Source organism: Athene noctua, chromosome 8, assembly GCF_965140245.1.
Source record: "Athene noctua chromosome 8, bAthNoc1.hap1.1, whole genome shotgun sequence".
NCBI lineage: Eukaryota > Metazoa > Chordata > Aves > Strigiformes > Strigidae > Athene > Athene noctua.
In genome coordinates, this window is record NC_134044.1 from 27,441,417 (window position 1) to 27,458,579 (window position 17,163).

The 17,163-nt window shown below is 42.7% G+C and overlaps 1 protein-coding gene across 2 annotated transcripts in view; it reads left to right on the forward strand.

Moving 5' to 3' along the window:
• Positions 1-656: 656 nt before the first annotated feature.
• The window catches only part of PPM1L (protein phosphatase, Mg2+/Mn2+ dependent 1L), a 98,952-nt gene continuing 82,445 nt past the window's right edge, over positions 657-17,163 (forward strand). The window contains exon 1 of one of the 2 annotated variants that reach the window (XM_074912714.1): positions 657-1,226. In XM_074912714.1, coding sequence (XP_074768815.1) covers positions 824-1,226 — 403 coding nt within the window. In that variant the 5' untranslated portion in view covers positions 657-823. The remainder of the gene's footprint in view (positions 1,227-17,163) is intronic. The other variant, XM_074912715.1, reaches the window with a different exon arrangement.

Sequence of the window (17,163 nt, forward strand, 5' to 3'; positions counted from 1 at the left end):
CGGTCAGCTGCGGCCGAGCGGCAGGTGCCCCGGGGCTCCCGGCGGACTCGGGGCTGTCCGTAAGGGATGGGGCTCCGCCGCTGTTCCTGCTCCCGAGCGCCGCGGCCTGAGCCCCCGCTCCGCGGCCCCCGCCGCACTACGAGTCCCAGAAGCCTTCGCGCCGGGCCCGTCCCGGTGCCCGCCCGCCCCGGAGGCCGCCGGGGCCTGTAGTCGGGCGGGGAGGCGGCGGCGCTCCGCCCCGGGGGAGGGCCCGGCGCAAGGCGTGGGGGACACGGGAGACAGGTACCCGCGGGCGGCCCTGCCAGGCGCCTCCTCGCTGCGGCCGGCCGCTGGCTCCGCGACGCGGCGGGGCGAGCTGCGAGGGCTCCGGCCTCCCCAGGGGCCCCGCGGGCGGAGCAGCGGCCTAGGGGCGCGCCGCGGCGGGCTCGGGCTCTGAGGGGGGCCGCCGGTGGGGGGTGGGGGGGGTGGGGTTGCGGCACCGGCGGAGCTCACCGAGCCGGGCCCGCTCCCCCCCCGCGGGGAGGGACGGGGCGCTGCGGGGCTGGGACGCGCCGGTGGCCGCCGCCTGGCAGCGGCGGGGCGCGGAGCGGTGCCCCCCCCCCTCCCTCTCCCCCCCCTCCCCAACCCCGACTCCAAAAAAAAAAAAAAAAAAAAAAAAGGCCGCCGCCGGGAGGAGGGAGCGACGGGGCGCGGAACTCGGCGCTGCCCGCCCGCCGGCTGCGCCCCGGCGGAGCATGCACTGACTCGCTGCCTCGGCTCGGAGCCATCCCCGCCGCCGGGGTGCGCGTTGCATGGTGTGGGGGATACACGGTCTCGATAATAAATGATAGAGGATACAATGACTTTGCTGTCTCTGCTGGGTCGGATCATGCGTTACTTCTTGCTTAGACCGGAGACCCTGTTCTTGCTGTGCATCAGCCTGGCCCTGTGGAGTTATTTCTTCCACACGGATGAGGTGAAAACCATTGTTAAGTCCAGCAGGGATGCGGTGAAGATGGTGAAGGGCAAGGTGGCCGAAATCATGCAGAATGACAGGCTCGGGGGGCTAGACGTGCTGGACGCAGAGTTCTCCAAGACCTGGGAGTTCAAGAGCCACAACGTGGCTGTCTACTCCATCCAAGGCCGGAGGGATCACATGGAGGACAGGTTCGAAGTAATCACTGACCTGGTGAACAAGACTCACCCCTCTATCTTCGGGATATTTGATGGGCACGGAGGAGAGGCAAGTGCTCAGCTGGATTAAAAAAAAAAAAGGGGGGGGGGGGGGAAGGCGTTGAGGGGGGATGGCTTCAGGGCAAGGGACGGATGTTTTCTTGCCCACCGGGGCTGTGCGGTTATCTTGAGACATTGGGGGGTGGGGGTTCCTTGTTTCTTGAAACGGGGGGTGTCTCTAAATAGGGGTTGAGAGATACTCCGTTCCCTTTCTCTCTCGTTACCCCCTACACAATCGACGCGGTATGAATGTGTTTATACCCCCTCTGCCCTTTGCAGTAGTAAAGGTTTAACTGAAGTAAAAGCCGTTGGAGGTGGCTCTTACGTGCGTGGCATAGCGATGATGAGCACAAACTCCCTGGAGTCATCTTTTGTTACAGCGAAGTGTGGTGTGATCTGATTTTGGCACAGGGCTGGTCTCCCCCTCCTGTCAGGAGCTGGGCTCATCAGCAGGGGATGGAGAGGAGTCCTCTCAAAGCTGGTGTGCGTAAAACGTGCCTTCGCAGTAATTCACTCTTAAGTCAGGACCAGCGAGTCACAGAGAACGAGGATCATGTTTGTGAATTGCATCTAGTTTTTAAGTCATTACAACTGCGCTGTCATGCTTGTCCCCTCCCTAGTGGAAAGCCAGGAAAACTGTCATTCTGAAACTTTTTGGTGTTTAACCCCTTAACTTTTTTTGAAGCAGGGTGAATTCCTTTAGGTCGTGCTGTGTAATTGGTATTACAGCTTGATGGGGCACTCTGTTTATTGCAGGTGACAAATGTTGAAACTATACCTTCCTCTTCAGGATTGTGGTGCTGCCACGTAGCTTTTTGTGTAGCACAAAGCACATGTTTCATAACTGTGGAAAAGGACAAAGAATTTGTCCTTGTGTGACAAATGAGCTTGAGCAACCATTATGCTGGGTATGAGCATACCAAACGTGTGAGGATATCAAACCTTTGGGGTTTGGCTGGGACGATGGAGGCTGAAGAGACACGTTGAAGTTTTTCACATAAATGCTCTTGCTGAGGAGGGGTAAGGCAGCAGGAGAGCTCCAGCTGCTTTCCCAGTCCAAGTAGTCAGAGTCCTTCTAGAAAAGCCCTGGCAGTGACCAGACACTCATGGAGCGCAAGGATGGCAGCTGCTGCCCCTCTAAACCTGTAAGTGCTGCCTGAAAAATCCAGGCCCTAGGCAGATCATCAAAAAGCTGCTCTTCTACTGCCTGCACGGTTGTAAAGGGACTCAGTCACCTGTCTCTCAGCATCTGGTGCTTTGCCCCTTTCAAAATAATGCAAACGCTTTGGATATCGAAAATTATTGGCTTCATAAAAAATTCTGGTTGTGACTGAACCCTGTTTTTGTTTTTATGTCTGATTTCAATTGGGGCACGACTGTGCCAACTCTTAGTGGCATACCGTTCACCATCCCTTGGCCTTCGAGGAATACAAGTAGATATATTTATATGTATCACAAACTGGTACAGATCTTCTGAAGGAATACTGGTGCTGGTCAGTGTATTTGGTACATCTGGGTCTTTTGTTTTCTCAGGCTTTGGATGGAAGGTGCTTGTGCTCTGTCTTCTGCCTCCTTCCCCTTTGTTTAAACTGACAGGTTTCCTTGTCTGATCAGCCAAAAGAAGTTTGCAGGAATATCTGTGTCGTGTTTTTTAAACAGTATTCCAAGACTGTTACAGATAGAACTAAAATACACACGCTTGGACTATTGCATTGTGAGAGGGCGATCTTAACTCTTTCATTAATGTAAATCATACACGTATCCTACCCTACATTTGATTGCAAACTCAGTATATTAAATAATCCAGAATTAACACAGAGAATAGCTAAATGACAAGCACGTGCCCTATATATGTTTGTTGGTTTGTTTTATTGTGGATCTTGGCATTACATCCAGAGGATATGTTAATGGTAGTACTGGATCTGTGGAAAGCTTATTTGTCTTCTGTATTCTGATTCCTCAGAACTTGCTCTAATTGATTCAGTGGCAAAGTAGGAGGCTGTCATTTTGAAAGGTTTAGCAGATCTCTCTCCAAACCTTACTAACATTAATATTTTAAAACTATATGTATCTAGTATCTCTTATTTATCCTTCTAATGAAATCCCCAGATGTTCTTAGTGGCCTTTACTCCTACAGAAGTAGTGCCTAATCATTGAAGACATAACTATTTTCTAGTTTTAGATTTTATGGAAAATGGATCAGAAGAGAATGAACTGTGTGCTGTGAGTACAGAAAAAATTAAATTATGAAAAATAGATTTTAATGTTAGCAGCTCTTGAGTAGAAAAAAAAAGAGAAGAAATAGCAAAATTTAATTTTCTTATTTAATCTGTAGTAGATAATATTAAATTTCAGATCTCTGAATTGGTTTTATGGATGTCTTTTTTTTTTTTAAATATAAATGACTGTGGAACACTTCACCCGTGTATGTAGAAAAGCCTTTGTGAAGATTAAATTTTCCGTATGGGCTCCCATTAAATTTCTTTATGTGTATTGAAAGAACAAAGAACTGCTAATCTCGAGTTACATGTGCAACAAACCGTTCTATATGGGGAAAAACTGTTTTTCCAAACTGACAATACCACAAATGAGATGCTAGATTAATTCTTTCCAGCTATATACAAGGAAGTGTGTCTCCATTAATTGCTTCCTGCCGTATCATGTTGAAGTGGAAGGATAGAGAAGCATGAATCAAGTAATATGAATTACTGGATAGTGCTAATTTATGAAGATTTCTGAGTTTTGCTTAAATGTTGCCAACGTTTTGCATAAATTCTACTTTTCTGTTACATCATTTCCTCTTCCATCTTACAGTTTTAGCCTGAATAGTTTGGCAGCCGTTTCCTTAGATTTTGTTGCTGGCTTGATGAGAAAGCAATAAGCAAATATAATTATTAATGCTCTGTGTTACAGCTAAGAATCTGGTGTGCTGCCGCACTTACTTGTTAAAGGCACTAATATTTCAGAGATAAAACTTGATACATGGTGTGTAGTGCAGTCTTCCTTTTATAAAAAGTTTTTTTCTTGAAGATTGAATAATAATAATAATGCGGAACAGGTACAGGGCATAGAAGTAGACTTAGGAAGAATGTTGAAGAGCTTCTGCCAGTTGTCTCACTGAATGACTTTGGCCAAAGGAGTCTTCAAGGTGATAGAAAAGAAGGAAGTGTTTGACTCTTACCAGCTTCTTTGTAAGCCTTAAAGATGGCTCGAGTACTTCCCCCCCCCCCCCCCCCCCCCCCCCCCTTCCTTTTTCCTTTATTTAGAAGTTTTGGTCTGTCTAGGCGAGGAGATTGAGAAGTGGCAAACCACATAAAATGATAAAATAACCAACAATGAGCTTGAAAGCTGAGCAAGGGACGGATAGATGCTTAATCAGAATGATTTAACTGTTTTAACTAGCATTTACTAAAGGGTTCTTTTCTCAAATATTTAAGGTTTAAGCATTCAGTTTAATGAGATCTCAGTATTAGACAAGAACAAAGTAGCTCAGCTACCATCTGCAGTTTTATGGTTATGGCTATGTTGCATATCATTGTTTTTTCCTAACCCCATGAGGTGAAGACTTTAAAAATAATTATAGTAATAGATAGTACCTTATATGCTGTCTGTGCTTGTTTGCAGTCATAAACTGATGTGGATAACAACGGTGGGAAATTAAAGCTCAGTAACTGTCTCATAAAAAATGTTTTGCTCTTTTTATTTCTCTTTGCCTCCTTGAATGGGAACATGGCAAGGCTTGTTCCTTAGGACCTGTAGGTGTGGAGGAGAGCATTGGTTTTTAGAGTTGCTGATAGAGTGTTGCAGTATGTGAAATACACCTTTTCAATTTTATTTATTGTGTAGGGAAAGACTGGGGAGCTTAAATGGGAAAGGAGGGAATTTGCTGTATAAATGGCTGATGTTTGTAACCAGAGACGGAATCACATAATGCTTTGTGTGCCACAGGACCTTGAAAATCAGTAGTGCAAACTGTTGGCAGAAGTCTCTGGTTACTGATTAACTTACGAAGTCAAAAAAAAAAAAAAAAAAAAAAAAGGGAAAGGTTGGAAGATAATGATGAGAGTCCTTACTGGCATTGTCTGAGATTATGGAAACGTGAATGCCGAGGTAAGGCGTGGAGAAGAGGGCACCGTGCCAGCTGTGTTTAAATGAACCTGCCGTGCATTGAAAATACAGGTACTTGAAAGTGTGATTAATTCCTCCCTGATTCATTGGGGTGAACTTGCTGTTGTCTTCAGGCCTGCCGCAACAAACAAGTTGCCGCAAGGTTAGGTCGGGAAGGGAACTCCTGAAATGCTGCATACCGTGGTCACAGCTCGTGTGCGGATTCTCCTCTAATGAATATGACATGACTTCAGTGCCCTCAGTGAAGGCAACCCGGTAAACTACCCTAAATGTACCAGATGGGTGAGGGGATCAGCAAGCAGCTTTAAATTATCCTGTCAGAATAGGACATGGTGTCTGTACGCTTGTGTTCGTACCAGTTAACGTGACTTTTAACTGATGACCTGAACTCACCTGGGTGTAGGCTGTGCTGTGATGATGAGCATCTTTTCAGGCATTCGTAGGGGGAAATTCATTCCATTTAATTAAAGATATCAGTTGACAGTTGGAAGATAATGTTTGCTTTCTACCAAACATGAACTAATGAGCTAATATTTTTATTTTGGTGATCTTGAGATTTATTTTAGTTTAGTTTCTGTTCCTAATAGCAGAAGGTGTTTATGCTATGTCGAAAGAAGAGGAAGCTAACAATTTTTGCTTTTTTCTAAATTTATCTGTATCTGCTAATTCTAATTCAAAACCTGTTCCTCTGATACTGAACTACTTCAGCAAACTTAGTGATGAAAATTTTTCTATCATACTTTTGTGTAAAGGCCATTAAGGATTAATGGCTTGAGATTTTATAAAGTGTAAGAATAGATCAAACAACAGCTTTTGAGTTCTTATGGATATTATAGCCTAGTTTTAAGGTGAAGTCTTCGAGGCTTTGCAGTTTTTAAAAAGCAACTACTGGGATGGTTTTCCTTTTACAGTAATTTCCTTCAGTTTCTAATCTAGAATCCTCCACAAAGTGCCTAAATGTTTGAATAAATATTTACATAGGTGAGGTCATGTTGATATGCAAGTCTCAAATCTGCTTATAAATTCCACACCAGTGGCTGAAAATACAAGCCAAAACGATACATTGGAACATTTCTGTCATTTTGTTTAGTTTATGCAAGTTTTACAAGGTTATGATTTTCACCCTACAAAACCACACTTATTAATTTTTAGGTCTACATTATATTCTCATTTGCTGTACAAAACTGTGACTTAAAATTGATTAAAATGGTGTAAAAATATGTAATTGGAAGTAGGTAGTCTTATCGCTTCCATTCACAGCTGTATCATTGGGTGTAGAATTGAGTCTTTTTCAATTTTTATAAAAATCAAAAAGTCAATTAATTTTAAATGTAGTCTGCCAGCTTAGCTTGGATCGGTGCTTCCATGTTTGGGCGCGCAGGCAGCCAACTGATTGCCACTGGTTTAATTAAATCAATTTTGATTCTTAGATGCTTTCAGATTATGGAAGTCATTTCAGTTTCTATCCGTGAACTTGAGTAATTTGGACTACTCCATAGGAAGTGTTTGTGTGCGTGCTCTTGCTGCGTGGTCGATGCTCAGCAGCTTCTCCTTTGCTGTAGATGGGGAGGATATTTTACAGCTACTGAACAGGAATGTTCAGACCACAGCTGTTAGAGTGCCTGACGCTTTTGAACTTGAAACCCTGCGGTAGCACTGCTGGGGCCACATCCTTACGTACGTAAGCAATCTCTAAAGAGGGATCAAGGCTCAGAAATGAGCAACGTCTTAAATTGCTTAAAAATGGGCTGATTCGTGCTACTGATACCGCTTACCACACAACCTAGGCAACGGTGAAGGTTAGCTAGTCCTGCTTAACCTAGTGTCTAGCTTGGACAATAATAACTAAATCTAAATGAGGTTTTGGGGCAGTAGGATTTTGATTGATTCTGTTCTGCAGGTCAGCAACTTGGACATTTTTTTGTTTAGTAGTGTGAGAGAAAGAAAAATTCTTCATATCTTAGCAATCTTCCAATCATAGCAGATTGCTTTAGCTCTGTCTTGAATGTCGTGCTTCCAGGAGCTCTTGTGAACCAGAGAAGTATTTCTCCTTCCTCCCTGTTGCTAGAGATCCAATATTTATGATGTAAATTGTGCCTTAAAACTGAGTTTTGGCTTATGGCAACTTCACTTTTTGAACACTCTTCTGGCATATGGATGCTTTGTTTTACTGCTGTCTACTCTTTGCCAGTGCCTGCAATTCTCTACAGCGGTCTTGGCCCTGTAGGAAGGCTCCGTACTAGTTGCTGGGTTCCCATTTACTGGATCTGGCAGCTCTAAATTTTCCTTTGCTGTCAGGATCCTTCAGCCCTGTCCCGCTTCACCTGGCCCTTCTAGCATGCTTCCTCAGCACGTAGGAGTTGCCTTCACAGATGTGAAACTACGGGCAGTGCTGCACCTTTCCCCATCCCCAGGAGCCTTTGAACATGCTGATCTCTTGGACGTGGTCATGACGTGTGGGATCGGTCAGGTTTTCTGACCCAGAAAGGCAATCCAAGGGTATCTGGCACTGAGGTTTCTTGGGTCTCGAGGTTCAGGGCTTGCTCTTCACTTTAAGCATAGCACAGCTACTGATAGATCTGGAAGAAGGAACAAAATGCTTATATACTCCTCCTGTGGTGCCCTTTGGTTTGAATCTTTGACCTTAAAAGGAGAGTTCCCAAACCTAATTTAAGGGCAGCAGCTGCTATAATTATGCACAAAGTGTCATATGCCTCTAGCTCCACTTCTTCGCTGTAACATTTGTTAAAACCTTAAAGTTTAAGCAAACTCACCCACCCTTTGGACTCCCCTGCCATCCTCCCTGTTCTGTGCCCCCTGCACCACAAGCCTCCTCACCCACACGCCCGTGTTCCCTGCCATCCAGGCAATTTTGTGACAGTGCTTTTGTAGCTGAGCAGCCCAAGAACCTTACGCCTTCATCCATTCAGGGGATGCTCTACCTCAACAAGCTGTGCTCTGTGTGCCCGTGCTGGCCCTTGGGTCTTTGCCCCTTGCCTGTGCTCGGACCCAAGCAGACCCAGGAGGAGCTGTACAGCAGCACTGGGGTCAGCTTCACCTTACCATCAATGTTCGGTGACTGTTACTGGATACCAGTGCAGCTGGCCAGACCAGTTTCTCTGGCTCATGGCCAGCCCAAGAGATATTCCATGTAAAAGAAGGTCATGAAGATTTAATGACCCCTTGTCTTTATTAGCCCTGTATCATTTCAGTTCATCCTGAAGGTAATAAGGCAACAAAGACGACAGATAAGTCCAAAAGGCAGTTTCCATCCTTACAAAGATGTACATACAGACAGCTCGTGATCTCCCCGCTGTTGTAACTTGTGTGCAGAATCAGTAGCTGCAACAATTTGGGAGAATTTTTTCTTTTGGATTGTTTGTGTGCTTTTACTTCCACTGTTTAGCTAGCATTAAACACTTCAGCTAGTGTTTTTATTAAATCAGTTTAAAACTTACTGCCAAATGTAGAGATTTAATTTGAAAGCAGCATGGCTTTAAAAAAATGTAAATTTTGTTGCAGTTTTCAAGAACAAAGATTTGCAAATGCCACAATACTAATAAACGCTTGAGTCAGGGTAAATAGAGGAGACTGGTGAGAATGTGTAAATTGTAGTTTAAATAACTGCCCATATATGCCATAAGGCCTGACATTTAGATGGCAAAGCTGTTCCCGATCTGGTATAATTGAACTATCTTGATCACATTCAAGAAATGAACAGAAAGTACTTGTTAAAACTAGGCTTTCAGGTCTAGACTAATTTACAGGCCATAAAATAATCTGAATGGAAAACTCTACCTACCTTTCTACTCTAGTAGAAAAATCATTCCAGAAAAGTAGCTGTCAGGTGGTTACATACGGCACTGAGCCAGGACGGGGGCTTGGAATCTGGGGAGAGCCGTGTCCGAGCTGCCGTGTGATAAAGCAAAGTGGACAAGGGGAGAGGAAGAAGCATCGTGCGTTCGGTTGGGTAACGAACTTCTGAGAGCTGCGTGGCAGCACGGAGTACCAATCCTACTGCTGCTGATACAAATTGGTTATGATGCTGAAACATTGCTGGCTCTCATCATCTCCGACCTTGTCTGATTCACAGCTGTGTGAGCAGCTGACATCTCCAGCCAGACAATCAAAGTACGTGTTTTAACTGCTAAACCACAATGCAATTATCCTTAGCACGTCATGTCGGCAAACCTCAAAGCTCCCCTGGAGAAATGAACATTTATTTGCATTTACTTTCAGTGCTAAAATGTTATCCATTGCAAATTTTCTCATTGTCGTAAATGTTGAAAAGACTTTTTTTTTTTTTTTCCAAAATCCCCTTCAGGGATAAACACTTGATTTTATTAAGTTCTCTTATAATAGCTGAAACTGTCATACAGTACTGCTTTCGATCAATATGCTTTTTAATGTAAGAAATCTCTTTACTTTTTTATTCTCCACCAGATAGAAAACTGCTGGAGGGCATGAAACATGTCTTCTGATAAGTTAAAGTGCGTGGCCCATAATACAGTTCTCTGGTGTGCCACAGCTCGCTTACTCTTCCTCAAACTTGCATTTTAAATGGGAACATGATTTATTTGCAGGTAGTCTACACATGGACTGCACCACAGAATTGCCTAAATTTTCCCCGAAATGTTTGTTTCCTCTAAACACACACTGAAGCTGAGGTATTGAAATATGAGATTGTGATCACCATTAAATAAAATGTCTATCTAAGGCTGTGTGCTTCAGGGATGGAAACTTAGTGTGGGAGTAGGGGGAAGGGGAGGATGAAATATGCTTGTCTCCGTAGTTTTCTCAGTGTTTATATCCCTGAACTTTCATCTGCTTCTCTGCATTTGAGTGTGAATGGTTGTTTTTCCTAATTTTTCTAAGCTTTTAAAAATTTTATTTATCACTTGGGTCTTTTTAAAGATGTATAGGACACCGTAGGATGTAGAAGGTGCTTTTAATGTTTGATGGGGTTTTTTTAATCTGATATATATGTGATGTGGTTACAGCGGATTTCTTTCTGCTGAGAAGCAGGGAAGTTGGATGAGAGTCTGGATGACCCCACTGCACAAAACTAGCGTATTCATTGGATATTTACTCCTGATCTTTCTAAGTTTGGCCCTTTATTGGTATGGAAGAAAAGGGAAATCATGCAGGGAGAAGTAGGAGAATAATAAGAGAATAGATAAAACCAGTCTTTAGTTGACAAGGAGGAGGGAAGCAGCAACACTGAGGAGGAGACAATTGCATTTCCCCAAGTGGTGTTAACTGGGAGATGCCAAAGTGACTGAAGTCATGTAGGATTACAGTACGTGTAGATAGATGGTTGTGTTATAACTTGTGTTCTCCTGTAATTGAGATTAAATGAGATTTTGTTGTGAAAAGGCCTGTGATAACGACCAGCTGATACTGGGATGGTGGTGCTCAGCACAGCTGATCACAGCTGCTGTGGGGATTAAGCCTGCTTGTCTGGGGGCAGGATGCTGCTGGGGTTCCACTGGAGAGAGTTGAAGGTGAGTTGTCTTACACTAAATGCTTGGAGATGTAGTTAACTCTGAGCCATGACAAATAAAGTAATTTTTTACCAACTACTTGAAAAAAATGAACTGTTGCTACCTTTTCTGACCATGGAATTGAAAGCATCCAGTGTTCTTACTGGAATAACAAGGCACAGGGACTCCAGCACAGGAAGGGGGTGAGGGAGATGAGAAGTGGAGCCTGGGACTTGAAGACAAGAATGTGAGTAGCAGAGAAAATGGAGAACGGTGTGTGGTTTTTTGCATCATGGCTTGACTTAATTTTAGATTGCTCCAAGCCTGACCATATTTAATAAACTGTCCTAGCAAGATCACCAGTCAGCCATAGGAAAACTACTCTCAGTGTAACGTTGTTTATACACTGCCTGAGATCCAGAACCTGGGAGATGTATGTGTCAGGGTTATTTCTGGGGTTTAGGATGAATACTGTTTTATCTCTCTCTGTGCATGTTTGAGAGAAACAGAGAGCATGAGTGTGCATTTTGGCACTGTTTTTTTATGGCTCTTGAAAGAGCACTAACAGTTTTGTAACTCTGGATGCTCTGAAAACTAAACTTTGCCCTCTTTGTTTCTACTGATGGTCACTGGTTTGCTGGCACAGATCGACAGATCTTATTGCTCAGGACTTAGAGAACAAAATGTAGGACCAGCTGCCTGTTTCGTAGTGCCAATTGGCATGTCAAAGGAGAGCTCCAAGCACCCTCTCTTCTTATGTTTCGTGCATAGTCATGTGAGGTGCTACATTAATTTACAAAGAGATTGGCACGACAGACTTTATTTCATTTTGCAAAATGTTTTATACTTTCATATAAAATACATCACGTAAGTTTGACTTCTTTTAAGAAGGGACTTGCCTAACTGCTGTTACAGTAGTGGTTTTGGAAGGCAAAGTAGAGTGATTGAATTCTCTGTGGATGAATGTTGCATAAAAGATTTGTAATCTTTGGCAATTAGAAAATTGTTGCTGAGGTTAATGGTGGTATTATTTTTAACTTTGAGGGCAGGAGCAATCTGCTGCCTCCGGGATGGAATGATTTCAATCAGTGCTTTAAATAAGCACTTTCGGTGATGGTTTGAATTAACAAACATTTAAATCATCAACCTGAATTCTTTTTTTGCTTTAGTATTTATTTTAGCAGTTATGTATCCTGATACACTGATTCACATTATTTTTATTTTGTGTTGTTTCTGAAAAGGAGAATAGTATTTACCATCAATTTTTTTCTTTGAGATTTTCTTTCTGCCCTGTTTTTGTGTGGATATCGTAAGGGTATCGTAACTAAATAAAAGCAGAACAAAAAACTAATTAAGATGCCAAATATAATATCTACATTTGTTAGAAGTTTTCGAATGATTTGCATCTAGAATTAATTGTATGCAACATTTTAAGCTCCTGGAGGGTGAATTGATTTGAGACACATTTCTGGGGCTTTTAAAGGTTGGTTCTGTGATGGCGTTCCTCTTATCAAGCATCTCTTCCTAAGACCTGCACTTGGTGGCCAGGTTGTTCGTGATGAGATCAGGTACCATCTCCTCAGACTCCTGTTATAACTTGAATGTGAGCAGGACAGACAGGAATTGGAGGTAATTCTACTTGATCAAGCTAACCCACCACCTCTTCGAAGAGAATGATGATAAGATAGTAATTTCAAAAAGCCCACATTTTTTCCTGCTTAGGAGAACCTGCTAATCCTTTAAGGTATTCTCTACTAGAGTGTTGGTGTCCTCATCTAAATCTGCTCAAAAGCTCTGTCCTAGCGGCCCTGGTAGGAGGTGGTACCTTGATATTACCAGTTCAGTAACTGTTTCTCTTCAGCCTTCAGAGGAAAATATGTGCTGGTTCTAATCTGTTATTGTAATTAGATATCTTACTGAGGTGATAGATTATATTCTCTGGTTTTGAGATATAAATTTTGTTAGTAGTTTTATTTTTAAATAATGTGGTTTTCTATAAAAGCAACTTTTATCTAACTTAGCTACCTCCTTGTAAATAACAGTGCTAGTCTGCCTGGTAGTGTCGTATAGCAGCACAAGACAGTAGCTCCAACTGGTTTGTGTTGCAGGTCTGTGTGTGAGGACTAGAAAAATACTGAGTACATTAGAGTATCTCTTGGGATGTGTTGGGTTTTGTACTCCACGCCTTTGAGTATCACGAGTTGGAGTTTGTATATTCTAAAGTGTTCATGTAAACTTTCAAGACTGGCAATTGAGATGGTTGCTTCTAATAAACTATAAACAACATTATGATGCCATGGCAGAAGAGCCAAAAGAAAGTGTATCCAGCTGAATATTGGAATTAAGATGTTTCAAATGTAGGTTTTAAAAGCTTTTTTGGCATGAGGGTTGTGCGCCTCTTATTAAGGAAAAACCTGACTGTAAAGAAAGATGAAAATCATGTTGATGACTAATATGAAAGGCTGTAACCTCAAGCCTCTTATAGTGAAGAGAGATATTTTTACTGGAATGTTTTGTCACTGAGTTTCCCAGCACTCCCAATTGATAGGAGAGCTAAATACGATTTCAGTGACAAACACAGTTTAATTGATTTTTTTAAAAAATATATATACAAATTGAAAACTTATCATTTTGTCTGTCACAGTAGCTTTAAGTTGACCTCACTGTGCTTCTTATTCAAAGTATATCAAAAGTGTGTCATGAAAACATATTATACCTCTGTGAACAGGTGTTTTCAGATCATTTTACTGGCTTAAATTTCTGCTTATGTCCCTTGGCTGATGTGATACAAGTCAGTAACACAACTGAAAATAGAACTTTATAGTGACCTTCTCTCCCAGGTGCAACGGCTCCTTTTTTCTCTCCGCCAGACACTGCCATCGTTAACTGTGTGCCTTCCATTATTTCACATAACACCATCACCTACCTCCTGGGTTTTGCAGTCTTCAGTTTCTTTTCTTAATGTGGTTATCAGGAAAGTAATGGCACCTAATGGCACCTAAGACCCAGCAGCATCAACGCTTATTTCACATTGGTACCGTGGGTCTTAGCGGTCATCTTTCATGCCAAAATAATGTTCCTGATGTGTCCCTGTGAGAAACCCTGATTTGAACCAGGGGCAAATGCCGTGCTACTGTTTGTCACATTGTAAATGAATTCTGTCAGCATTTTGTTGCAAAACAGAATTGTTTGTTTAAAAAGTGATCTAAATAGCAAGGCAGGAATGTGAGAAGATGGCCAGTGTGTCTCTGTTGGACATGACGGGGTGAGGAGCAGGGCTGGTCTCTCATTAAGTGAACTTCCAGTCTTGGTGGCTGGAGTTTGATAACTGAAACTTGCTGTGGATGTCATGAACTCATCACACGTGTGACCTGTGAGTCTGGCACTTCATCAGTCATTTCTAGAGCTGGAGGGGGTCTGCCTGGCACTTTCAGGAGACCCAAGCCCATAACCAATTAACTGAATTAGCCCCCAGAGCTTCCAGCCCTTCTCTGTAGTGCTGTACAGGGGGAGACACTGAACATAATCTGTGCTCACCTGCTTCTCTGGAAGGGGGACTTGGTGGTGTTCCCTTTCTTTGCCAGCAAGGGTCCTTCCACGTAGGCAGCTAATGGCAAGACCTGAAAACTTGGCATAATTTGTCTTCTCTTGAGCAACATAAAGGAGAGCCACTTCGAGCAATCTATTGCTTGCAGTTTAACTGCTGCAGGTGTTGCAGCATGGGTTCCTGAGGCAGTACTCTTTCTTCTCTCTAATCTTCTGGTGTTGAGAGTTAAATAAAGGCCCTGGAAGGCTAAAAGCTTCTGAAAGCTTTTGATCCAGGAGACCAACTTCTGAGAGGCTGGGGATGTGAACACAGCAGCAATGTGGAGGCTGGAAGTGAGTGCAGGGAGTTTTTTTTTGATTTAAATAAGGAAAGAAAAGTGAAATTAGGGAACATAGGGGGCTTTTTATTCTTTTCATGGGATTTCATAGGGAAATACCCTAGAAGATCTAGTTAAGTGTTTTGGAGCTGGCTCTCAAAGTTACGTTGTTAAAACATTTAAGACCACCTGATCTTTCTTGAATTAAGTGCTGTATTGCAAGAAGATTGCCCTTAGCAGTGAGCAGTGTTTCAAGGTGAGTAAGCTGGGAACAATAAAAGGAAATTAAATGAATTAAAATGGGAGCGGGGTGTATGTGTTTTACCATACTTCTGTATGGCCGTACAAGGAGAGGAAAACAAATGAACCAAATGCAGAAAATATGTGTATACCCCAGCTGAACAGGGATCTTACTATTGCCTAAAGCTTATAGCTTAAATAACTCCACACCACTGGAAAGAACCCACAGGCATTATTTTTGTGCAGCAAGAATTAGTGAGATACTGAAAAAAAAAAAAAAAAAGTGCTCAAAAGGAGCAAATATGTAAATATTTTGTAGGGAGAAGTAATTAGTGGTAGGAATGAGCTAATGCCCAGAGCCCTGAGCTGGCAGAGAATCAAGATTCCCCAATAAATGGTTTCAGAATGCATCACCAGTACCTTCTCTACTTCAGTCATTAAGCTGTAATACACTAGAACTTATTCAGATGTCAAAGTTCAAGAGCCTGTCATGAAACTGTCTTCATAGGAAGAAAATGAGTCAAAACACTCCAGGCAAGCTGGTTTTTACTAATGTATCTCTGCAGATGCCTGTGTCCCAAGGACCACAGCTCCCACTGACATACTTTAGGAGGTTGTGCAAGCACCTCTTTGTGTCTGGAGCTGGAAAGCTCTGGCCAGGGATTCACGCGGGAATATGCGGGTGCACAGGCGCCGGGAAGGAGCTTTTGCGGTGGTGTGACACTGGCAGCTCTGCAAGTGCTCTAACTCTCCAGCTGTGGTACTTTAGGTTGATAAATTAGAGAAGGATCCGGGGAGCTTTAGGATTTATCAGTGTTCCCTGCACTGCAGTGGGAGATACGAGGCCGACATTGCCTTGACCTACCCCTGTTGTGCACCCTTACTATTTCAAATGGGATAATTTTCAATATTTGAGACCATTTGAACCGCTTGGAATTAGTAAATGTGTTAATGGTTAATGATCGCTTATTTGCATGAACTTGAAAAGAGCAGAGCTATTTCAAATTACAGCTGAATTTCAAAGGGACCAAAGGAAGGATGGGCTGCCTGGTGCATACCTGTCAGGTACCTGGTAATACTTTCTTATCCTGGTCTTCCTCTTTCAGTAGCAGAATTTATAGTGTTGTGGGACACTATTCACAGCATAAAAAGATCTTGACTTCTTAATTTATCAAAGAACAGAAACTAAAGATTTCATCAGTCCAAAATGAGATTTGAGGGGAAGTTTGAAAAATGAAAGTGAAGCGAGTCAAGTCTTTTCCCTTCCTTTATATACAAAATGAAGATAAATTCATTTGTTTCTTGATTCATTCTGGTAAAGATATTCTTAATCTGTTTCAGCCTGAAAACAAAGGTTGAAACAAGGATCAAGAGGGACCCATATACTGAATTGACTTGTGGAAGTGGGCTTTGTTGTGCGCTCTGTGTGTGATAATCATGGACACGACTGCTCCTGTAGCTGGATGGTTTTTCCTTCAGGACCTTCTCATGAAAGCCAGCCCGGACAGAAGCAGTGACAACACGCAAATGTCTGTGGGCATGGGCAGCTGCAAAGAGAAGCCTCTCAGTTTTCTTAGGTATTCATCAGTCTCTTTTGTTTCCAGTTGTGTTGTTTCCAAAGCTCTTGATAGAAGAGCTGTTTGTTGTTTGAGACAAAAATGAAAAAGGAAAGATGGCTACTCCATGAGCAAGATGCACAGGCTTTTAATGTATTTCTCTGCATTTCATAAGATTGGGTATTCCCATGCTGGACTGAGAGGTGATAAAAGAGTACAATTGCAAAGTCTTGGCTATCAGTATGCCTCTTCTAATTGCGGTGCACTTTAATAACGTACATCAGATTTGAAGAGAGCCAACTCGTGCTTTGCCATGTGAGTTCTTAATCAGAAAAAGAGCGTCTTGTACAGAAGCCTGACGCTATAATGGATTTAACATTTTAAACATTTCTTAAGAAGAGGAGAAATAATGCAATAGAATGCACAGTTGTATCAGGTCATGATAGTTTGGAGACTAATGGTCACTGCTGTGAATGTGGCATGTGCCAGCTTGTTTGAACTTGCTTGAGTAGCATCACTTGTGTAGCTGCTGCAGCACTCTGAGACTGAATAAAGATGTGTAAAGTTAGCCTGTGTGGGTCTCCATCTTACAACAGCCAAATGCTAGCAATATGTAAAGAAGCTATTTAAAATTAGTACTTCAGCACAGTAGTGTAGATGATCTTCAGTATAAATGTATCT